Source organism: Cynocephalus volans, chromosome 16 (assembly GCF_027409185.1).
Source record: "Cynocephalus volans isolate mCynVol1 chromosome 16, mCynVol1.pri, whole genome shotgun sequence".
Lineage (NCBI taxonomy): Eukaryota > Metazoa > Chordata > Mammalia > Dermoptera > Cynocephalidae > Cynocephalus > Cynocephalus volans.
The window spans coordinates 48,330,357-48,355,836 of record NC_084475.1 but is presented as its reverse complement, the minus strand read 5'-3'; the positions used below and the strand labels follow the sequence as shown (position 1 = coordinate 48,355,836).

At 35.4% G+C, this 25,480-nt stretch overlaps 1 protein-coding gene across 3 annotated transcripts in view; it reads left to right on the top strand.

The window, feature by feature from the left end:
* The window catches only part of BRD10 (bromodomain containing 10), a 98,764-nt gene extending 79,586 nt beyond the window's left edge, over positions 1 to 19,178 (top strand). For all 3 annotated transcript variants that reach the window (XM_063080921.1, XM_063080920.1, XM_063080919.1), the window contains 3 exons: positions 10,164 to 10,279; positions 13,703 to 13,890; positions 15,021 to 19,178. In XM_063080921.1, coding sequence (XP_062936991.1) covers positions 10,164 to 10,279; positions 13,703 to 13,890; positions 15,021 to 18,667 — 3,951 coding nt within the window. In that variant the 3' untranslated portion in view covers positions 18,668 to 19,178. The remainder of the gene's footprint in view (positions 1 to 10,163; positions 10,280 to 13,702; positions 13,891 to 15,020) is intronic.
* Positions 19,179 to 25,480: the final 6,302 nt, after the last annotated feature.

The following is a 25,480-nucleotide window of genomic DNA, read 5'->3' as shown; positions in this document are numbered from 1 at the left end:
TATGTGATTTTTTCCTCATCTCTCCATTTCATTCTCATTTTCTCATAGTGAGGCATCAAATTAAAATTATTTTTTAGCCAGCTGTTTAGAGTACAAAGTCTATTTCATTAGTGTAAGGAACTTTAAGTACATTGAGAGTCCTCAGTAAGCCCTAATCAACTTTATTTAATATCTTTGGTTATAGGTATGGTTGTAATAATGTCTAAATTATTAAAATTAGTTTTGCTTAAGGTTTTGAAAATTACATCATTGTGCATAGTATGTTTTCTTATTCTAGATCTTATGGTAAACTAGTTAATGGTTAACAAAACTGAAAACTATCTCAGTTGTCAGGGGGAAATCACTTTATCTTTAAATAGTCACATTTAAATCTTTTAAAAATTAAAAGTGACCTGTTGGAAATACTGCACAACAGATAAAATAAGTTTCCTTATCTGTCTTAGTTACAGATTCTAGTCTTATTCATTAGGTAAGTATTTCCTGAATGTCTTCTATGTGCTATGTATAGTTTCAGGAACTTGGGAGGGATCCAAAGATTAAAGCCAAGTTCTTATCTTCAAGGAATTTACTTATAGAACTTAAGATTTTATTCTTAACCCTAGGAATAAATTTTTAATTTTAATCAGGGTTGGTTGGACTAGCGCTCTCCTGAAAAACTTTAATCTTTTGTTTTCAAGATGTGTTTATTCAGAAGTCACCAAGCACCCTAGACACTTGCTTACTTCCTCATTGCATGTATGTATGTTGTTTGAGAGTAGGTGGAAGGACAAATAACAAGTGGATTTTATGAAGAATCAAATGTTAACTGACATGTTCAAAATAATAATGGGAAAAGAGAGTTAAATGACAGGAAATGTGAACCAGAACAATGTATGACTGGTAAGGCAAGCAAAGCTTCAGTTGTCTATAGTCACTGAATTATCTGAGAATTTATAGTCCTTGTTTATCTGTGCTAAGTCTTTCAAGTATTTTTTGACATTTAATAACTACTCTGCTCAACTAAGAATAAGATTTTAACTCTTGTTAATAGTGCTCACTGTTTTTCCTTATTGCAATTTGTCATATTTTGAATCCCATCAGGGAAACTTTCTTGAAAACAATATTTGAAAACCTCTTTTCTTCCAAAGAAAGTTTCAGTTAAAAGGAAAAGAGGTGATATGGTATTTCTATATCAGGCAGAGGGTTAATGCTGTATATTCCAAGCATGGAGTGAGTAAGCTTCATGAAGAGTTGAACCAGGTGGCAAATCCTTCTGCATAGACAGAGCTTCATAGTGTGGCTTTTATAATTTGCCTTAAACCTTTTTGAATTACTTACCACACACCTTATTCAAATATAAGTAACATGTTAAGTGTCAAATATTTTTCAGAGTTCCGGTAAATTTGTATTATCTTCTGTTTAACAGTTGCTTTACTACCTTCCACTCTTCTAAAAAATTAAATTTAAATCTATGGGGGATAAAAGCCAAAAAATGAGCTTCACATCATTCTGTCTTTTTATATCACAAAAGATACTGAAATCTTTGGAAAGACCTTAGTTTGATGCTTTTTGTGAATTAGGAAAGAATATTGTCAAAAAAAATTAGAGTACTAAACACTAGTAAAACTTTCCTACCATTTTACCATACTCTGTAGAAAAAAGAAAAAAAGAAACATTATACACTGAAGAAAAATCAATCCAGAATCCAGCAGAAAACAAAAAGGAACTTAAACACAGGGCACAGAGTCTACATGTGGATGGTCTAGTACTTTAAAATAGAAAAAGGCCTTTCATGGAACCAGTTTCTTTTTATGTAGATGTGATTCTAACAGGTAGTAGCAGCTGCTTCTAATTAGGACAAGAAATATTTAAGGCAGATTTATTGACAGCATGAAACACTGATAAATAGTTTTTAAAAAGACAAACCTACAAAAGCAGATCTTAGGAGTTCAAAAGTCTAATAACCAATAACCATTTAGTATAGGAATATAAGTAATAGCTCTAGAAACTTCAGCTGTCCTGAGAGTCACTGCATTAAAACGTAACACAATAACTTGTTTATAATGATGACCCATCATCAAAAGTTAAATTATATTCATGTGTGTCAGAATATCTGAAAAGACTTATATTTTAGGAATATTTCTATCAGTTTTTAAAATTTTTTGGTGTTTTTTTTTTTTTTTTTTTGTCTTTTTTGAGACCGGCCACACCGCGCTTAGCCAGTGAGCGCACCGGCCATCCCTATATAGGATCCGAACCTGCGGCGGGAGCACTGCTGCGCTCCCAGCGCCGCACCCGCCCAAGTGAACCATGGGGCCGGCCCAGTTTTTAAAAATCTTTCACTTCTAAGGAGGAAATTTCATTGATTATCTGAGAAGTTTGCTTATATAATTGAATATTGTGGGCCTATTCTGTGGTAAGTGTTGTGATAGAGTATGAGAATGTGAAAATAAGTAGGACACTGTCCCTGCCTTAAGGTATTTTCAGTCTTAATTTCACTTATGTGGAACTTTTTATGCCCTGATGATGCCAGATAAACATAGAATTACTTAATGGTTTAGATAGTGCTGTCAATTGCACGAGAACCTACCTTTTTGATAGCACGTATAGATTTGATAAATTTTCATCTACTTCTTTGCTACCACCAGTTTACTCTAAAGGATCAAATTTGGATATTCAACCAGTGGTTAAGTTCCAGTCAAGAGTTCGTTCTTCTCTGTAAATGAAAATGGTAGCATGTCATCTGTTAAATGTATTTGGTAGATTTTCTTCCCCGTAATAGTGAGCTACCTCCCTAGAAATGTTATCTTCCACCCAGTTTTTTCTTCTCTACAAAGCCAGAAGACACAGAAGTTTGCATTGTTATAGTTGTGTGCCTTCATGCTTTCTGTTTAAATGATAGTTTAGAAATATAATGGAAATGTTGTACATAGTAGTCAATGTATTCAGTGTGGGATGCTTTTAAAATGAAGTAAAATGCCTTTAATTAGTCATAAGTGAAAACTGAAGAGAATATCTTGAGAGAAAATAATAGCATATGATAGTTATGTTAGAACCACTGGCAGTATTAAAATACTTTTTAACTTTTTCCATAGTGATATGCAGACATTTCACTATACTGCCAAACTAGCAGTTTTTCAAGGAACTATATACCAACAAGATAAATGTGATGTTTTACCCCCAGAATTGAATATGCAGGAATATATGAATATGGTGGTAGGTTCTCTAGGTAAGCAATAAGAAAAAAAGTGAATGCTTACTGAATATTACCTTTTCATTTAATGTTACTTAGACTAAGGAGAATGTCAGATAATTAGTTTGTTAAAATACTTAATTACATTTCATTTATTTATGCTATGTTTTTATACATATGAGTTTAAATTATTTGCAAGCTACCTTTGGATGTCGCTAGTGATTCTAAATAAGATGTAAGGGTTCAGTGGCTTTTCTAAAAGTTATCTGTTTTTATTTGAAAAGCATAATATATTGATATTAATCCCTTTTCTACCACCGGACTTATGCCTGTGACAAGAACCAAGTCTGTAACAAAAAATATTTTGTGATCCATGTTTCTGTGCTCTAACATGTATTTGTAAATAAAAGCATATAGGAAAGTAGCATTCATACTTTATATTTATCTTTTCTTTGTACTGTTATTTTTAATAAAAATATTATCATCTCTATAATAACACCTTCTAAACTTAAAAAAAGCATTCTTTATACATTTATATATGATTTTAATTTTTTCTGCATATGACTGCTGATACCTGTTTTGTTTAGATATAATGTTACAAGAAAATCTGTATAAGTAACTGCATGCTTTGTGTAAACAAGTGACTTTCACCTAAGTTTAACATACAAAGCACCTAAATTTATGAAAGTGCGAAATACATCGATGGTGATGAGACATTTAATAAATACAGAATTTATTTATTTTCCTTTTTCTTCTTTTTCTTCCTTTTAGGTGTCCAATATCCCCAGCATCAGTAGATTGCCAACTCCCTCCCCTTGCAACACCCCAGCCAGCATTATGCTGGTACTGTCAAACCCATCCCAGATTACTGCAGCAGAATGGAGTTGTTCTTTAGCTGTAAGGTAAGTTTCCATCCCCATTCATTTCACACACATAGAGATGCAGCTTTTCATTTTACAATATTGTGCAGTTTTGTAACTTTTTTTAAAGTTTGTTTTTCCTTACGATTTCTTAAGTTATTAATGTATCATACTCAAAAACTTATAAAACTGCATAATATAATGAAGGTCTTACCTTGCGACCATAGACCAGCTCCTTTCTGTAGTAATCCCTATGAGGTTGTAAAACCTGTACTCTTTGGTAGTTGGGGCATCTCATGGAAAGGGAGCTGGCAATCTGCAGCTGCTGTGGACATTGGATGAGAAAGAAATGAAAGGTAAGCTTCAAATTTAGACTGTATTGTGTGCTTTACATGGTGCATGCTTGAAATTCATACTTTATTTTATGTTAAACTTTATAGTAGATTCAGAAAAGAAAAACATTATTCTCTTTTTTAAAGTGACCTTCAGTAAATATTTGAATTATTAAGTTCTCATAATAAATTGGGATTATCTTAGAAAATATTTTTTATCCCTGAAAATACTGAGAAATCTGATATTGAAGAGATTAATTTATCCCTATATTCACGTTTAAAGTCAGGACTAAAATTATATGCATAAAGTTTATTAAATATATTTTTGTTAATATGAAAGTTGTAGCACTGCTCTAACAAATGACCTATTACTAAACCATCTACCTACTGTCTTTATCTTTGATTCTGTATCAATCAGTGCAAATAAAAATTTGTAAAAGCCTTTCTGATCTTTATTACTGTCACAGTCTCTCACAGTTTGAAGACAGGGGAATTTGCTGTTTTGCTTTTGTTTTAATTCACTTTTAAACTTTTGGTCACTATCATTTTAATTACTATTATAATTTTTTAAATTAACAAAATAAATTTTAGAGATTTTAATTCTTATTACAGAGAGATACCTACATTTAAATATAGGTACTTACACAATATAATCTATTTCTTCTTTAGTAACTGTGTAAGGACCAAGAGAGAGAACATTGTATAGTGGAAGGAGAGTGGATTTTAGCATTCAGGAGATGTAGAATACTACTGTAAAGTCTACCTCTATCTATAAGTACTTCCCTGTGTGACTTTAGTCAGTTTCTTTCCAGAAAATTATGCCCTCTAATTTCCCTTTTAACTTCAATAATTTCATCCTAAAAGAAACATGATAATTGTGCTTGGTTTTTCCTTAGCTGTGTATAAAAATAAGATTGATCAGTTAGAAAAGCTATTACTGGCTTTTAGTTAATTACCTAATTTAAAGTTTAATATTTGTTTGACTTTTTAAAATGTTTGATTTTTAAATAGATTTTTATGTTAGACCCAAGATAAGGTAGATTGTTACCATCTTTAATTTTTTTTAAGTCATAAGTTTTCTTCTTTTTATATTAGTTTTATTGTATACAGTGAAACTCTGAGCCCATCACTAAGTAGAAAGAGACAGTGTCATTATTTTCATTCCATTTCAGTTATAAGCATCATGCTTTGACGACAGATGATGATACATTAAACAAGCAGTGTGAGTTTCCCTTTTACTGTTAGTGGTTAAAGGACCTTACCTCAAATATCAGTCCCAGAGCAGTGATTCTCAACTTTTTAAAAACCTATGTCTCTTTTTGATAAACATAAATCCTATGGACTCACATACCCCATGACAGGATATAGGGGTGCCCTTTGTAGAGGTCATTATATTCTTTATATATATCTTCCAGGCAAAACATTTATCAGTCTTTACTTTCTATAATTTGTGTTAGGAAATTAATAAACTTTTTGGTTTGTTTTCTAAATACAGAATGATAAAACATGCATTTTCAAATTATAAATGAAATATCATACCACCACTATCCCAAGTTGAGAATATATAATATGAAGAAAGGAAAGAAGCCCACAAAACATATATAAAGTCAAAAGGTCATAGATATTTCAAAACAGGTCAGTGGATAAGGCAGGGTTATATGAAAGTCATATTCTCTGATATTTAAGTTCCCTTCCTTGTATATAGTCTGGTAGTTCAGTAGTATATTTCTGAATGTAAGATTAATTTAAAATTAGTAAACAAAATAAAAAGTAAAATTTTTCTGATCCTTTTTAAACTTGTTTCTACAAAAATTAATATTGTAATTTAGCAGAGACACAAGTACAGCTGACAGATGTCTTGAAATAACAAGATCCAGCTTGTTATTTTTCTTATTTCAAGACAAGAATCTCCCTTTCCTGTGCCTCATCTACCTAGAACTAAGGTCTTCTGTCCCATAATACTGCTAGTCTTTCTGCATCCCCCATCCCTCACCACATACTAATCCAGACAGCAACCATACTACCCAGGTTAACTCTGCAACTGTCATTTTTGTCCTTGTAACCCCCAATGAGCTAACTATTCAGCATGCCTGGTGTTCTCTAGTCTGTTAACACTGTTCTAATTAATTCTACCACAAAGAGGATATTCTCCCTACCTTCATTCCTCATACCTTTCCTCCTCCTCCTCTCGAGCTTGGGAAAGTTTACTTTCACTCTCACCGTTTCATTTTCGAGCCAAATAGTAGTTGAGAAGTAGAAGAATGTTGTTTATGCTTTATTAAATGGGGGAAAATCTACCTATTTTCTATTTTTTTATTAAAACAAAACCCTACCTCATTCCACAAAGAATTTAGGATGGCTGTCATTTGCCTTTTTATTTTCCTCAATTTAAGTTCACTTTCCCTAGATGAAAGTTATTTCTTGTTTAGTTTTATTGTATATCAGTTTAACAGGTTTGTTTTTATGGGTTAGAGTAAGCACTTAATAACATTTCTTTAAGAAAAATAAACGCTTAAGGTTTAAGTCATTGTTAACTTGAGTCCTGTGTGTACTTTAAACATTTAACAAGAAGGCCTATCTAGGTCAATGTATGAAATGAAAATTAGTTTTCTTGAATTTTTTCTTAATATGATTTGTCATGCCACTAAGAAGACAAAAGAATTAGTCAGTGATCTTAGGTTCCATATACATTATATGCACATGCACATAAATCCCATATCTTCCTACTCTTCTAATAAGCAATTCCCCTTCTGAGAGATGAAAACCTTAGAGGTAGAAATGTAGCTGTTTATTTTTACAAGCATAAACATTCTGTTGGTTTAAAGCACAAAATAATTTTTTTGGTAAGCCTATACTGTTAGTCACTTAGGTTTATATTTGACTAAAATTTCCATGACTAAATGTTGAAGGCATTATATACGTAAAATTGGGAAATTTATGCACATATTTAGAACACTTTTTGCTCCAGGTAGTGGTAATTTTTCTGCCTTAATGTTCTACATATGTGCAAATTGACTTAACAGTTGCTGTAGGATGAAGTCTTATTTTGTGCATGTACAGTGTGATCCATTGCATATGTAGTTATGTGTCTCGTTAGAAATAAAATGTGTGGATTATATGGTATGTGAACTATATTTCAAAGCTGTTACAAAAAAATGTTTATATAGCAGTAGATGATGATGATGAGTATACACTAACATTGTGGAGAAGTGGGGGTTGGCTTACCTGCTATAAATTTATTGTTCCTATGGTATTCAAAGAGGTTTTTGTAACCTATGTCAGATAGAATTTATGTGATGCAGTTTGTAAGAGGTAGTGATGTAGTTCTAAGAGCTTGGACTTTGATATTAGGCAGATATCAGTTCAAGTTATAGGATCTTAAACAAGTCATTTAATCTCTCTGTGCCTTAGTTTCATCGTTTATTAAGTGAATATAACAATGTGCACACCTCGAAAGTGTTTTCATAAGTGCTAGAGCTCTCTCTAGGTACATATATGTGAAATACCTAGGATAATACTTAGCAATGGAGGGGCTTCAGTAATTATTAACTCAATTTAGCATTATAGTATTTTTTGTGTGATTATTTTTATTGATACATATTTATAAGGTACAGAGTGGACTATCAGTATTTGTGTACAGTATGTGATGATCAAACCAGTATTTAGTGGCATGTTCATCATTACAAATCATAATTACTTTTTGTGTCCCTTACCCAATTACTCCTTATCCCCTCCTCCTCCTCCCCCTTTCCCACCTGTAATATCTATAGGTTCTCTCCTTCTGAAAGTTCAGTGTTTTACTATGGTCTGGCTTTCTTTCTTTGTTTCTTAGTATGACTTATGAGTGAGGACATGGGATATTTCTCTTTCTGTGCCTGGCTTATTTCACTTAACATAATTTTCTCCAAGCTCATCCATGTTGGTGCAAATAGCAGAATTTCATTCTTTTTTATGGCTGGGTAGTATTCTATTGTTTATATATACCACATTTTCCTTATCCAGTTGTCCGCTGATGGACATTTAGGTTGGTTCCATATCTTGATTGTTGTAAATAGAGCTGCAATGAAACATGGGCATGGGAGTGCAGGTATCCTTCTGACATGATGATTTCCATTCCACTGGGTATATACCCAGAAGTGGGATTTCTGGATAATATGGTAGTTCTATCTGTAGTTGTTTGAGAAACCTCCATACTGTTTTCCATAATGACTGTACTATTTAACAGTCGCACCAACAATGTAGAAGAGTTCCTTTTTCTCCACATCCTCACCAGCATTTGTTATTCTTGGTCTTTTTGATGATAGCCAGTACAGCTGGAGTGAGATGATACCTCAGCGTATTTTTGATTTGCATTTCCCTGATAATTAGTTATGTTGAGCATTTTTTCATGTACCTGTTTTCCTTTGAAAAATGTCTATTCAGCTCTTTTGCCCATTTTTTAATTGGATCATTTGATTTTTTACTGTGAAGTTGTTTGAGTTCCTCCTATATTAATCCCTTGTCAGATGTATGATTTGCAAATATTTTCTCCCATTCTCTGTTTGTTTCCTTTGCTGTGTAGAAGATTTTTAGTTTGATATAATCCCGTTTATTTTTTTCTTTTGTTTCTTGTGCTTTTGGAGTCTTATTCGTAAAGTCTTTGCTCAGTCCTGCATCCTGAAGTGTTCCTGCTACGTTTTCTTTTAGTAGTTTTGTAGTTTGAGGTCTTATATTTAAGTCTTTAATCCATTTTGAGTTGATTTTGGTATGTGGCAAGAGGTACGGGTGTAGTTTCATTTTTCTACACATGGTTATCCAGTTTTCCCAGCATCATTTACTAAAGAGGCTGTCTTTTCCCCAGTGTATGTTCTTGGCACCTTTATCAAAGATCAATTGGCTTAAGTACCTGGGTTGATTTTGGGTTCTCTATTCCATTGGTCCATGTGTCTGTTTTTCTGCCAGGACTGTGTTGTTTTGGTTACTATAGCTGTAGTATAATTTGAAGTCAGGTAGTGTAATATCTCCGGTTTTGGGGTTTTTTGCTCAGGATTGCTTTGTGTATTCAGGATCTGTTGTTGTTTCATCTGAATTTTAGGATTATTTTTTTCTATTTCAGTGAAGAATGTCATTGGTATTTTGATGGTGATTGCATTGAATCTGTAGATTGCTTTGGGTAGTATGGACATTTTCACAACATTAATTCTTCCAAGCCATGAGCATGGAAGGTCTTTCCATCTTTTGGTGTCCTCTTTACTTTCTTTCAGCAGAATTTTTAGTTTTCATTTTGCATTGTAGTATTAAAAATAATGACTGCTTTGGTTGCTTTTCTGTGCTGGAAACATTTTAAAATAAAATAATTATAAAATTTCCTGAAGAAGTTTGTTACGAAGACTGTTTTTGGATATGATAATAAATCTAGCTATTCTGCCCTTTTCCCCCATTCTGGGAAAATACAAAACCTTTACTGAAATGAGCCATGTCATTTACTTATTTAATGAATTTATATATGTGTGTGTATCTTCACGTGTATTTAGCAAATGATTTACTAAAACATTTATAATTGATGCAATTAAAAAAAATTTTTTTAATTTTTATCTCCTGGTTGGATGAAATGGGTTCCAAATATCTCCTGTAGAATCGAAATGATTAAATGTATTGAATAAGATTTATGACAGAATATTTTCCCCCTTTCTGCAACCTTCTGAAGAAGAAATACATTTTTGGTAGCTTATTGGCATTTTGTTTTTTACTCAGAAAATAAGCTTGATGTTGACTTTTGGATTAAATCTAAGGGATTTACTTTAGAAATTGTGTTTTTAGGGCAAATGGTATCATCGGAGGCAAGCTGTAAAAGAATTGCATAGCACATTGATACGTCTTTTAAATGAATTGCTGCCATGGGAGCCAAAGTTAATGAAGGCTTTTCAAAGAAACAGGTAATTCAAGCTTTATAGTCTGTTTTACTTATTTTAAGGCTCTTAATTTATGACTTTGGGAAGTTGTCCTGAAATCATTTAATAAGTTTTTCATTCATTTGTAGTTCAGCAGATATTCTTGAGTGTCTGTTGTGTGCAAGGCACTTCCTAAGCCCTAAGAAAGTAGTGTTCATAAATAAAGCCCCCAGTCTGTGACTTTACATTCTAATGGAAGAAACAGACAAACTTAAGTGTCCGATGGTGAAAAGTACTGTGAAGAAAAATAAAGCCAGGGTAAGGGGAATAGAAAATGCCTGGTTTAGAAAGGATGAAGCTTACTCTTTTATCCAGGTGTCATGGGAAGCTTCCCAAACAAGTTGCTGTTTGAACAGAGACCCGAAGTAAATGAGGAAGCCATGTGCATATCTGAGGGAAAAACATAGTGAATAGAAAGGTGCAAAAGCGCTAAGGTTGGAAACATGTTTGGCATTTACAGGAAATGCAAGGAGGCAGGTGAAACCAGAAGAGAGTGAGTGAGAAACACAGTAAGAGAGAAGAGGCAGAGAAGTAAAGGGGAAGGTAGCCAGATCATATGGGTCTATAAGGACTTTAGTTTTTACACCAAGTGAGATGAGAAGCCATTGAAGGATGATAAGCAGAGAGGGACATGATCTGACATGTTTTAAAGCAGTCCCTCTGCTACTGTGTTGAGATTAGTGTGATGAATGGGACAAAGATGAAAGCAGGAAAACCGGTTACACTAGATGTTAGTCCATTTCTGTTGCTTATAACAAAATACCTGGAACTAAGTACTTTGGAAAGAAAATGAAATTTATTGCTAACAGCTTTGGAGGCTGGGAAGTCCACACTCCAGGGAACACATCTGACTATAGTAATGCAGGGGTCTCATATTGCAGAAAATGGCAGAGCAGAGAGAGCAAGCATAACCTTCTCATTCACTGTTTTTAAAACCCTCAGAACCACACCCCTGATCACCATTATTAATCCATTCATTATGTCATGGTCCTATAATCTAACTACTTCTTCAAGTCCCCCCCTTTCAACTACCATAATAGGATTTCCCACCCTCAACAGTTACAGTGGGGATTAAGTTTTGGGGGACTTTCAACCCAAGGCACACTATAACTGTAATCCAGGAAAAAAATGGTGTTGGTTTAGACCAGGACAGTAGCAGTGCAGGTACCAAGGAGTGGTTGGATTCTGGACATATCTTGAAAATAGGATTGGTAGAATTTCTTTAAGGATTTGGGGTGTGGAGAGAAAGTAAGGAGTAAAAAAGATGATGCCCAATATTTTTGTTTTAAACAACTGGAATAATGGAGTTGCTATTAACTGAGATAAAGGAGACTGAAGGAGTGGCAGTTTTGGGGGGATGGGGGAATAGGGAGAATTAAAGAGTTTGGATTTCAACATGTTTCATATGCTTTTTTAGACATCTAATTAGTGTTATTAAATAGGCAGTTCAGTATATGGGTCTGAGCTCAAGGGAGTCAGCCAGGCTGGAGGTACAAATTTGGGACTTGTCAGCATATCAATTGTATTTAAATTGTATGAAACAAGACTGATAGAAATTGCCTAGGATGTGAGCACAGTTAGAGAAGAAGAGAGAACTGAACACTGGACATTCCAACATTTAGAGGTGGTAGATTTGGGTACAACTTGTCAGAAGAGACTTTGAAGGAGCGCTCAGCAAGGGAAGGAAGATAACCAAGGAAGAGTGGTGTCCTGGAAACCAGGTAAAGAAAATGTTTCTAAAAGGAGGTCTGGTCATGATAGGTTGAGGAAGATGAAGAAGAGAATTCACTATTCAATTTGGCAACGTGGAGATCATTGATGACCTTTGCAAGCTGTGCTGGTAGAAAAGTGGGTAAAAGTCTTAGGAATCTGTACAAGAGAATTAGGGGAGAGGAATTGAAGAGTCCTCTTTCATGGAGTTCTGCGGTAGAGTAGAGAAATGAGGCAGTACCTGGAAGGATAGGGTAAAGAGAAGGTGTTTTTGTTTTTGTTTTTGTTTATTTTGATTAATGGGAGAAATAACGTGTTTGTACACTGGTAGAAATGATCTAATAGACAAAAAACAAACTTAAGCAAACATTTGGTATACTGATATCCTTGAATAGACAAGAGAGAATGCATATAAGTAGACAGAGAATATGAGTACAAATTAAAGTAAGTTGCAGATGAGTGCGAGCCTGTGAAAGTTCTCTTCTGATTGCTTCTATTTTCCATGAAATAAGCAGTCAGTAGCTGAGACTGAAATGACTGAGAGCAAGAAGGGAGCAGAACTTCATACTACCCCCACGTAGATATTTCTCCATTCCAATATTATAGATTGAAAGGGAAATCATTTTGTGACTATCCTGTGGTAACCCATACTCATGCATCCCAGCCCTCATCTGCTCCCTAAAACCCTTAAACAATCATTTAAAACATAAATGAATTGAGAGTAATTATTAACTAACATTTGTTGAATATTTATGTGCCACACATACTATGAGGTAAGTACTATTACTATCCCCTGTACGAAAAAGGAAACAAGCTTAGAAAGATTAAGGAATTTGTCCAAAGTCTTACAACTAGTAAGTGACAGAGGTATGACTTAAACTCTAATATGCACAAATAAGAATATGTAGCAAAAATAAATTGAAGAACATATGTTCAGATTTATTTTTTAAGCAAACAAAAAAGAAACTTAAGGGTAAAGGTTGAGGGTAGAGTGGAGAACTTAGTTGAAAGTAAAAGGAATAATAAAGGATTTCTGAAATACTATGTAATCATTTAGTAGAGTTTCTGTCTCTCTGTAGTTTCTCAGAAATATAGCTATTACATAATGTGAAATGGATCTTTGTGAAAATCGGATCTCTTTTCAACCTTGTTTCCCTAAGCTTTATAACAAAATAATTCAGGTAAAACTGAAAGGTTTAGATATGATTACTTTCAGGATTAAAAAATAGATTTGTTTGCTTGTTACTATCTGTATAATAGTCACAATAATGGATACTGATGATTAGAATTTAACTTTTTAAAAATGACCTTTTAAACTGTAATATAATTAGTAATTTTAAAATTATCTCAAATGTTTCTGTCAATGCAGCTAGAAAAATACGTTACCTTTCTCTCATTTAATAGGTCTAATAGTAGCCTTTAGGAAGACAAACAGGTTGTATGTTCAAATGCTTTATTCTGAAATTTGCAGATATAATCTTAAAAGTTTCTTATGGCTATACCCTAAGTTTTGTCTTTTTGAGCATTTAATCACTGCAAGACCAAACTAACCATCTAAAATACACTTAAGATTAAAACATAATTTTTAGTGACTTAATTGAAAATATTTCAATATACGAGTACAGTTTAAAGAGTTAGTTTAACTTCCAAGAGTTTAATATATATGTATTGTTTCTTACACTGGGTATTTTATTTCAGGAGCCGCCTAAAGAAAGACTATGATGATTTCAGAAGACAACCTGATCATGATAAATTTACTAGAGAACTGTGGACTAGTGAAGAAGGTGAAGGAGATCCTGGAAAAGAATCTCCTCGAGTAGATATTAGTAAGTCTATAGACTCGACAGAACTTCTGGATATCCTGGAGAAAGATCACTTTGATTCAGGTAGGCATAAAAATTTTTATTAATTAACATTAAATGCACAAAGAGAAGTTTTTGTTGTGAAGGCAAAGATAATCTGGTTAATGAAGTATATTGATTGGGGAAATCTGATACGCTTTGAAGTAGTATTGTTCATGTCCTTCTAAGAAGTTTCTTGGGAGTCATTATTACATTTTTAGGAGTTTCTGGGGCCAATGCTTGATTCCAAATTGTAGGTGCATCATTACTCATTACAGACCACACATCCTTGATCTGTAATCCGTTTGTAATTGGTTCATTCTCTTCTTTTTATTAGTACTATTTTCGAAGCACTGTTTCTAAAGTTTGCTTTAAATGGAATTTGACAAGTCCCTAATATTGTAAAGATGGTTTTTTGGAGGAATGACCAAGGTTGATGGCCTAATGAGACCAGAATGATATCATTCTAACAAGGATAGGAGGCTGGATTAGATTGCCTGTAATTCATTTCAGTTTATCAGATTATATTATTCTGTAAATCTATTTTAATGACTTCCTTTAGTTATATAGGAGGTTAGTACGAAAGTTCGTGGTTTGAAATGTATTGTTTTCCAGTTCCTGTCAACTCAACAGGAATCAGTGAATTGTAAGAGTAACTTTTTATCAACCCAGTTTGACTAGTTATGAATATAAATTTTTTTACTGTAAGAATAAACATCAGAAAAAGCTGGACATTTTTCATCCTTTAGAGTCTCTAAAAATAGAATAGAATGAAGAATCATCTCTCTTTGGTATCAAGGTTTCCCTTTCTGTATGAGGTGAACTAGACTAGATTTCTTTCCACATTAAATTCTGAGCCCTAATTGTTGGCTTGAGTGTCACTTTAAAAGATGAAAATTTTCCTTTTGCTCTTGCGGTAGTGGCAGAACTAACAGAATTTGACCAAAAATAATTTTCTCAATAATAGGTTGCTCTTGGGCGTGGTTATGATATCAAGATTACCAGGTCAAAGGTCATCTTACCTTTATCTCCATCAGTGGTGCATTTGAATCACTCTGCAGTAGATTTCTTAATAAATCGCCAGCTAAAAGATGGACTTTCTTTTTTGTAATTGGTGTTATTGCTATTCAGTTGCTGTTTTGTATAAACAAAATGCTTCTTTTTATAATTTTCAGATGTTATGAAATTGTCAGAAATAGATTTTCCCATGGCCAGAAGCAAGCTGATGAAAAAAGAATTGCCTTCTAAAGATGTATCGAAGACACTGCTTAAAACACTTAAACGACAGTCCAAACAAACTAGTTATCTGGATGATAGCACAAAAGAGCTTTCCCCAAGGAAGAAAGCAAAGTTAAGCACAAATGAGACAACAGTTGAGAATTTAGAAGGTGATATGCAGATTGATTGTTTGAATGAATCAAAGCATATACAACCATCAGTTCCAGAGTCATTAGCTTCAGTGGATTCAGTACCAGCATCTACTCTACAGAAAGGGACCAAACCTATTCAGGCCTTGCTTGCAAAGAATATTGGGAACAAAGTGACCTTAACAAATCAACTGCCCCTTTCCACAGGTAGAAGTGCTGTTACTGTGGAAAAGCCAATTATATCTCCTCCAGAAGCAAGCCCCATAAAGCCAGCATTGACCTCCCACACCAGTACCAAAGGTCCTCTACAGATGGTATACAAAATGCCCTGTAGCCGCCAGTGGTTGCCAGTAGATCTTCATAACAGCTCTGTAAAGATTCAGATGCAGCCTGTAGTGGATCCTAAAACTGGAGAAAAAATCATGCAGCAGGTTCTTATTCTGCCTAAGAATTTTGTGATTCAGCACAAGGAAGGAAAAGCAATTGCAAAAGAAATACCACCACTTCAGCAAAAAGGGACAGGACAAGGTTGTTCATCTTTCTCACAAACAGCAAATGCAAACTCTTCTTTAGCATCAGTTCTTGTCAACTCAACAGGAACTGTTTCAACCCAACTACCTAATACAATTTTTAATAAGACAGTTACACCTTTATCAAATATGAGTAGTGCTAGACCACAGTCTTTGTTGCCTACAACCTCTTTAAGTAATTTATTAACACCACCAGTTAAGATTAGCCAGAGTGAGACAGGAAAAGTCAAGAATACAGTTTTAGCAGCCACGTTCTCCCAGCCCATTTCTTCACCCACCATTTCCTCAACAGTTCAGCCTCTGTTATCAGCAACAACACTAAGTGGATCTACAAATCCTGGTAGTTCCCTCAACTGTTTTGCACAACAAATTGCTGACTCTTCTGAAGCAAAGCAAGAACTGAAAACTGTGTGTATAAGAGATTCACAGTCAATTCTTGTTAGGACACGAGGTGGGAACACTGGAGTTGTAAAAGTACAGACCAATCCAGATCATAATTCACCCAACAGTCTGTCTTCAAGTTCAGTTTTCACTTTTGCTCCTCAGCTTCAGGCATTTCTGGTGCCAAAATCAACAGCTTCATCATCATCTGCTTTTTCTTCAGTAGCTGGAACAACTACTATATCTAGTCTCCCACCTTTTGGCAAGACACCAACTTCTGTTTCCATACCAGGTGGCTTTAATCCATCTATGGGGAAAAATCTCAATCTCACATTAGGCCAAACCTCCAGCAATGATAATCTGGGCCACACAACAGATAAAACTTCACACATGCCCTCTTCTCCCTTGAAGTCCTCTGTTTCTTGTAGCACTCTGCTACCATCAACAACAGATAGTTCAGTAAGTGTAATTAGCATATCAACAGGAAATTTTGGACAAACCAATGCAAACGTTATTCATACTCCAACTAAGCAGCAACAAATAGATTATATCACAAAAAGTTACCCTGTTACAAGATCAGAAGCAACAGCAGCCACAAATGGAGATGTGATCAGTGGGACTCCAGTTCAGAAACTTATGCTGGTATCAGCTCCACCTATTCTTTCTTCTAACAGTGGAACTGCAATTAATGTGACACCTGCACAAACATCTACAGGTGTTTCTGCCCAGAAATTAGTTTTTATTAATGCTCCCATTCCCAGTGGAACTTCAACCCCAACTGTTGTTGCAGAATCATTAAAACAAACTCTTCCTCCCCCCTTGAATAAAACATATGTTAAGACTCCAGAGCAACCCCAGATAGTACTAATTCCATCTACAGTGGGAGCACCAGTAAAAATAAATTCATCACCAACTGTCTCTCAAATAAAAGATGTGAAAATTGGACTAAACATAGGTCAAGCAATTGTAAATACTTCAGGCAGTGTGCCAGCTATACCATCAATTAACATATTGCAAAATGTAACCCCAAAAGGAGAAGACAAAAGTAGCAAGGGCTATGTTTTGCCATTGTCAACAAGTGGTAATTCAATTCCAGTCAACTCAAATTTTGTGAGTCAAAATATTACTCCTGTTAATGAATCAGTGGTTTCTGCAGCAAGAGCAGTAAACATGTTTTCAGTAACTGGAGCAAATGTATCTTTGGGTTCCCTTTCAGTGACCTCAACCTCTGCTTCAGTTGGGACACGACCTCCTATTTTAGTCAGTGGAAATGATACCTCTTCAAGAATTACGCCTATTTTGTCAAATAGACTTTGCACGTCAAATCTCGGAAACACTGTGGCTATATCAACTGTGAAAACAGGACATCTTGCATCATCTGTTCTGATTTCAACCACACAACCAACAGTGTCTCCTAAATGTTTAACATCAGCTTTGCAAATCCCTGTTACTGTTACCTTGCCTAAACCTGTGACTGCATCCCCTAAAATAATCAACACAGTTCCACATTCAGCAACAGTACCTGGAACTACACATTCTGTATCTCTTTCTAAGAGACAATCTCGGACTTCTCTTCGGTTTCAGTCACCAGGGATTTCAACTACAGTGCCAACAAATGTAAACACAAATAAACCTCAAACTGAATTGTCATCCCTTTTACCAAGTCCAGGTAAAATAATTAATATTTCCAATTTTGCTTCTCTGCCAAACCAGCAAATGTCCCCTACTTTAGTAAAATCATCCCCTAGGTACAGCTCTGCTCCAGGTGTCTCTGCCATTCACACTGCTACAGCATCATCAAATGTAACTAGTCTGGTAGGAGGTCAGTTCAGTGAACCTTCTATTCAACAAAAAATAGTCATCAGCACCAGTACACCTTTAGCACCTGGTACTCAGATCATGATTAATGGAACTCGGTTTATTGTTCCACCACAAGGTCTTGGAGTTGGCAGCCATGTTCTCCTTATATCTACTAATTCAAAATATGTACCTCCCTTAGTTCTTAACAGTGGCCGAGACATTCAGCCTACACCAGTAGATAACCCAGCCCAGAAGATCACATTAGCATCAAATAATTCTTTAAGTGGGCAGCCCATAAAACATTCTCTAAGAAGCTCTCCAAAAATTGTAAACTCTTTTGAGAATACAAGTTCTCTACCCATATTACATACACCACCACAAGTGGTAAACACAACTGCTAAGGTTTCTGTTTCACCTCCTGCACCAACAGGATCATTGACCTCAGTAATTAAGTCTCCTCCAGCTACTCTTTTGGCTAAGACATCTTTGGTTTCTGCCATTTGCTCCAGTAATCCTCCACTGCCAAGTAACACTTCAGTATTTCATTTGGACACATCTGTCAAAAAATTGTTAGTTAGCCCAGAAGGAGCCATTTTGAATACCATAAATACTCCAGCATCTAAGGTTTCTTCACTCTCTTCTTCTCTCTCTCAAATTGTCGTATCTGCCAGTCGGAATCCTGCCTCTGTCTTCCCTGCTTTTCAGTCATCTGGTTTAGAGAAGCCTGACACAGCTGCATCTTGAATTTAGACTAAAAGCCAGTTTTTAAATAATGGGGCATTGTTTTGACTCCCATACAAATTTTAACTATTATACTGTTGAAAACATACTATACATAGTTGTGTGTTTGTTTTAATGTATCTTTTTATTAGCTTGTAACAAGGCTTTGTTTTCTTGGGGAGGGAAAAATTTTTTCCGTTTCACTCATTGGTATGAGGATGTTTTCAAAGGTTCTTTGTTTGAAGTCCACAAGTCAGGATTTACCTGTCTATAACATAAATTGAACAAAGTCAAGTTTGACTAGTTTAGAGTAAGTTAGCCTTTTGCACACTTACATTGACATGTTTCTTCTTGCATTTGGACTATTGAGGCGTATCTACAATATGGTATTGTCATTAGTGAAATCTTATTTTTGTCTCTGTAAAAAATATATATATATATTTATGCATTGTGAAAAATGCAGTCCATGGTGTAAAATTGTACATATTCCTAAATCCCTAACAACCTGTACTAAATATATGTACAAAGAACTATGCTGTCTTATTTATGTTTTGTTTACATAATGTATAGTTTTTTAAGTATTTTAGTAATTTTGGACCAGTGAACTGTTAGCAACAATGCAGAAGAATCTGCGTGTAATAAACTGAGTTGCTGTATGTCTTTGTTTGAATGCCATTTTTAAAGTGTGTTCTTGATCCATTATATAAATGAAATCCTTTACAAAAAGAAGTTAAGACTGGGAAAATTGAATTAATAATAGCTAGCACTTGTACAAGGCTTTTCAGTTTACAAATTTTACATATCTCATTTGGTTTTCACAGTACTCTCTTGAGAGGTTAAGAGATGTGCCTAAGGTTACCCAGATAGTGGTTGGTAGAGCCAGTACTTGAACCAGATGTTGGTAAGGAATGAGTCCCAGGGGTTTCCCTATGTGGGTCCCTCACTGCTATAGGGTCACCAATCACACCCACCAGATAGAATTTAAAGGGAAGGCTTTTTATTTTGGAAAACGTCAATCAGAAGACAGAGGGTAAAGTCTCAACTGCCTCCCCAATTGACTGAGGGCTGGTATTTAGGTAAACGTATTGGGGAGACAGAGTGACATTCAAGTATGGTGAACAGCTGCTTCCTGCTTTGAGAGTTTGAATCATCGGGTGAGACAGGATATCTACTTTTGATGCAATCTTAGTTAATCATTAAGGGCCGGCTATAAAGGGAAAACAAAGTTAACACTATAGTGTATATATTAGTATAATGTTTTAACTGCTTTCTCCATGGTTCTACATTACTTCCGTTACAAAATTTGACTAGATTTCATTGTTTTAACTTTTTTTTTTTTTACATCCATCACCAAATTCTACACTGACCAAAATAAGTGATTTTTTTTCAGGCCAATATATTTGGTTTCTGTTTATGCACCCCAAAAAGTTTTTTAAAAGTTTTTTATTTTTCAATAATTTTAGATTCAAAGGAAGTTGCAAAGATATTGATTTAAGAACAGAGGTGTTTTGGGGCCAACCTGTGGCTCACTTGAGAGAGCGTGGTGCTGATAACACCAAGTCAAGGGTTAAGATCCCCTTACTGTTCATCTTTTTTTAAAAAAGGAACATGAGGTGTTTTTTTTAGTTTAGAACAAAAAATGAGCATGGACACTTTCAATTATAAGTGCTTTGCCTCCCCCCCCCCCCCAATTACAGAGCAATTACATAAACTCCATTGTAAAGCAAATTTTATGGCTCATCTACCTCTTCAGAGTTTGACTTGGTAGTATTTCAGAATATGCCTTATTTTAAACAGTGTTATATTTATTGGATCTTTATATCCATTTCTTGTTTGAGACACTGATTGCATGCTCATCCGGGCTGAAAATGATATGGAAGAGTAGGCCTAAAGTTTTCCTTTGAAACTACATCAAAATGTAGTAGTTATCAAAGTGAAGAGGGCAGTGAGTATTTCTGGAAACTTGGTATAGGATCTCAAAAACCTGCATTTATGCTCTAAGACAGTACCTTTTTCAGTCATGTCTGTGCTCTACTCGGTCACCCTCACTGTTTCCCTGTCAGTTTAGAAAGCCCTTGGATTTCAGAATGGGTAATGTTTGAAGTGCATTGGATTGCACACTGGTAGTGCTCAACGAATGAGTGTATTTACATACTCAGCTTTTAAAACCAAATAACCTAAAACTGCTCACCTTTTGTCTCAAAGGAATTCTCTAAACCACTTCCAGAAACTAATTTACTAAATGACCTGTGGCCCAACTTTAATCCCAGTGAAGGACCTAAACTAATTAACCACTAAATCTTTTTAACTCCTAAATCTGAAATCCTAATATGATCTTCAAATCTCTGTGTGACCTGGTAAACCATTAGAGTGAAGCTCCCGCTTATGACCTGAAAAGCTCTTCAAGAGTTCCTGCCATCCTCTCCAACTTCATTTCAACCTACTGTCTTCCTTGTTCACTGTACTCTAGTTTTCTTTTAGTTTCTAGAAAGTTTGAGACACTTCAAGGTCATCCTAGATTTTCTCTGTGACTTAATGTCCCATTACAGGTTCTCAGTACATGTTACATAACTTCCGCTCTTTGCCATACCCAAGCCAGCATTATGATATCGCAGTCACTCGTATATTGAAAAGGACATAGACTGAGAAGGACATAGCACTCCTTCACAACTGTAAAATAATTGTTTGTTTGCAATTATTTAATGCCTGTCACCTTTCTTAAAAACAAGTACCTTGTCAGTCATCATCACCCCAGCAACTGGCACACAATATTCAATACATACTTGTTGAGTAAGTGAATGAGAAATCTAGATAACTTCTTATATTATTTAAGGTCTAGTTTACTTTTTAAACTAGTACTCCATTTTTTTGAACTAGGAATTTGACTAAAATAATACATTTATGTAATCTAAAAGCCAAATTCCTTTTCTTTGCTTCCAGCTTTGTAGGTCATGTGGATTTCTGGGATCCTGGCTAAAGAGTACAAAGTCAAATTCCTCAGTTGTTTGTGTGCTCAGTGTTACCACTTAAACGTCATCTATAAAGGCATATATGTAAAAGAAGAAAGTCACCACAGTGCTATGTGAAAGAGTTTGTGATACTAGAGGGTTTATGTTTCCACACTTAGTATAGAATTAGGCCATTTGGATGTCTGTATTCAATACCATTTTAAATACTAAGTTAAAATATGCTGAAATACATCTTTCTGATGGGTTAGCGCTTCCTTTTCCTCTCATTTCCTGTGATTTTTTTCTGCCCCCCCGAAAAGTTTTTCCTTTGTGTTTAGTAAAACAAATTATATATATATAAGCATGTCTGTGTATATATGCATGCATATATATGCATGAAGATATATATAATACTAAGTGGCTGTTTTTATCCCTGCTTCCATTCCAAACCTCTAGTTTTTTGGGTGTATTTAATAATTGACATAAGTAGTTTTATGATTAAAGTAGTGATAGCTATTGTATATACACTAAGATCAATGAAAATGTTTACTTGATCCAGGATATCATTAATTTATAACCAAGAAAGTGAATTTAGACATTTTTAATATTAAAAGCTTGAGAAGGTGACAAGTTCTGAAACTGACCTAAGAAAATTGATGGGGATTTTAATTGTCAAAAATTACACTAATATAACAGAAATGACAAACAATTTACCTTCAATAATTCCAGAAGTTGTTTTGCCATCAACTGAAGCCTAAAGCCTATTGCCACTATAATGCTGTCATTTGCCCCAGTTATTATTATTTATGCAACAAGCATTTACTATTCATAGTATGGTGCTTAATGCTTAGAAAAGCCAAAGGGCATGGTATAGTTTAGAAGGTGAGATATCATCCGGTTAGACTGGGGTTGTAAATTAGTACAGCCATTAGGGAAAACAATATGGAGGTTTCTCAAACAAGTACAGGTAGAACTAACATACAATCCAGCGATCCCACTACAGGGTATATACCCAAAGAAATAGCTGCACTAATTACAGTCCCAACAGTGTAGAAGCGTTCCCCTTCCTCCACAATCTTGCCAGCATTTCTTAATGTCCTGTCTTTTTGATAAAAGCCAGTCTAACTGGGGTAAGATGATATCTCAATGTGGTTTTGAATTGCATTTCCCTGATGATTAGTGATGTTGAAGATTTTTCCATGTACCCGTTATCTATTTGTCTTCCTTTGAGAAATGTCTATTTAGCTCCTTTGCCCTTTTTATAATCATATTATTTGTTTTTTTACTGTTAAGTTACTTGAGTTCCTTATATATTCTAGGGATACTAATTCCTTGTCAGATGTATGGTTTACAAATATTTTCTCTCATTCTGTCTTTTCACTCGATTGTTTCCTTTGCTGTGCAGAAGCTTTTGGGTTTGATATAATCACATGTATTTTTTCTTCTGTTGCCTGTGCTTTTGGGGTCTTCTTCATAAGGTCTTTGCCCAGTTCTACTTGTTCAAGTGTTTCCCCTGTGTTTTCTTTTAGGAGTTTTATAGTTTCAGGTCTTATATTTAAGTCTTTAATCCATTTTGAGTTGATTTTGGAGAATGGTAAGATATATGGTCTAGTTTCACTCTTCTACACATGGATATCCAGCACTATTTATTGAAAACACTGTCCTTTCCCCAGTGTGTGTTCAAAAAACTTTGAAGTTTTTGAATCTCACATCCAGACTTCATTTTCAGACTACAAAGATGCTTATTCAGTTTAGAGACCATTCATTTGAACTATGAGTCATTTGATTTTTCTTCTTAAATGGTCCTTGTTTTTCTCCTTCAAATCTTTTTAAGGGCACATTTAATAGCATCAGTGTATTTATTTAAATTGACACTTGATTGACAGTCTAGAGGTTCTCAATTTTCTAATTTTCTCTTTGTCTATTTTCAAGTTGCCATCAGCCATATAATCTTCTCTAAAGAGGGCAGGCAAACTTATCTACTTCTATTTCTACTTACTACTACTTACTACTTCTTTAGTATGATTTTGGAGATTTTTTAAAAGGCTCTTGATCATTTACAAGATCAAGAGCCCCTTTTGTTCCCTGTTTTCAAGTTGTTGAGCATTTTTTTCTGTTTCTCTGTTTCCCACACTTATTCTTCCATTTTGCATCTTCTTGGGATAGCAGCTTTAGGTTTTCTTAAAAATGAGTGTTTTCATCCCAACCATTCATGATTTTCCTCTGAAGTTCTTCTGAGATGTTTTTAAGATGTTTTTGGCATCAATCACTTGAGACAGGGATTTCGATGCATCTTCAAATGACTATGTCCTCGAGAATGAGCAATAAAATGAAAGTTTAGGGGACTCCCTTCTGTTCTTTTTGGAGAAGGTCTACAATATCCTCAAGTGACAAGTGGACCTGTCCAGATATTCACTAAGTGCTGCCAAACAGTGTTTGTAACTTCAGAGGGCTGGTCTCCACTTGAGGTAACTTGAAAGCATCATCAGTTTGTGTAATCAGTCTAATCTCACTGACTTTAACCTGGGCAGAAAATCTTTTGGCTAGCGCGTTTTTCCTGCTTCAAGTATGCCTATTATTTACTGTAAATACAATCAGAGAGGCTATATCAGTCACCCAGGGAAAGCCATAGAGACTTGAGCCTTGTCTCAAGCATCAAACAACACCATTGAGGACTGGGGGGGGAAGGGGAAGACTAGGTTCTGTCAAAACAGTGCTGTCTAACTTTGCCCTAATCACTGCACAAACAGAAAGTGATATTTGTACAGTGTATTTGGGCAAGTGGAAAATGCTGATTGCAGCCAGGGGAGACCAGCCATGAGCTCTGACCACTATAGTCCTCACCCAGCCCTACAGGAAGTCTAGGGGATCAAAGCAGTGCCATGTCAGGGTTTAAAGGTGGGACACACTGCAGTAGAGGACCCCTGTGCCCATGCTTAACGGGTGAGGCTCCCTGAGTTCAAGTTTCCTTACTAGTTGTGGAAAGCAGGAAAGCCTGATCCTACCTACAAAGGTCACAAGGACCTCCCTTCCCTGAAGGTTCCCCTGCTCATTTGTGTTTGGTCAATACAAGTGGCAGGGACAAAGCACTGAAGAGCCTCAGTAAAAATATTGACTAACAGGGCCCTCGATTTCAATATCAGAATGGCAATGTCTTGATATTTCGTGGATTTTTTGTGAGGCCAGTTTGTCCCTACAGGTAATCCAAGTGTTCCTACATGGAAAAGACTCTCCTTCAGTGGTGACTTAGTGACCCAGGCTCCTCCTTGCTTTATGTGACCCCTTCCATCTTTAGCACATGGCTCCCAGGGTTGCCCTGCGATTGTTTTCCAATCCAGGAAGTCATCTTCAGAAGTGTGGCTGCCTCTGTGAAGGATCAGGTCCTTCTTTCTGAATCAGGCACCTTCTAATCCTTTCAACAAAATTTCAATGCTAATTTCTGGCAGATTCAGCCCAAGACTCTTTTTTCATCATATGGAACACTATTTGAGGGACTCTACAAGGAGAGCCTTTTCCATAGGGAAAGGAGAGAACCCTCAGTTGATGACAGTCTGGGGGTCTTAGAAGGAACTAGGGCTCAAGCCACAGGGCCCTCTATAGATGTGGAGGACTGAAGCTAAGGGAGGCCTTGTGGTAAGGGAAGAAAGTGGCCAAATGCCTAATGAAGTTTTTTTTTTTGGCTTAGAATTCATTTATTTGCTTGGTAAGATGAGCCTGGGGTGGGAGGAGTGCTTATCTTAAGTGATAAGATGGCACGACAGTTGACCCCCAACTGCACAGGTTCACTTATACTCAGGTTTTTTCAACCAATCACAGATCAAAAGTACAGTATTCATGGGATGTGGAATCCACAAATAAGGAGGGCCAACTTTTCATATATGTGGGCTCC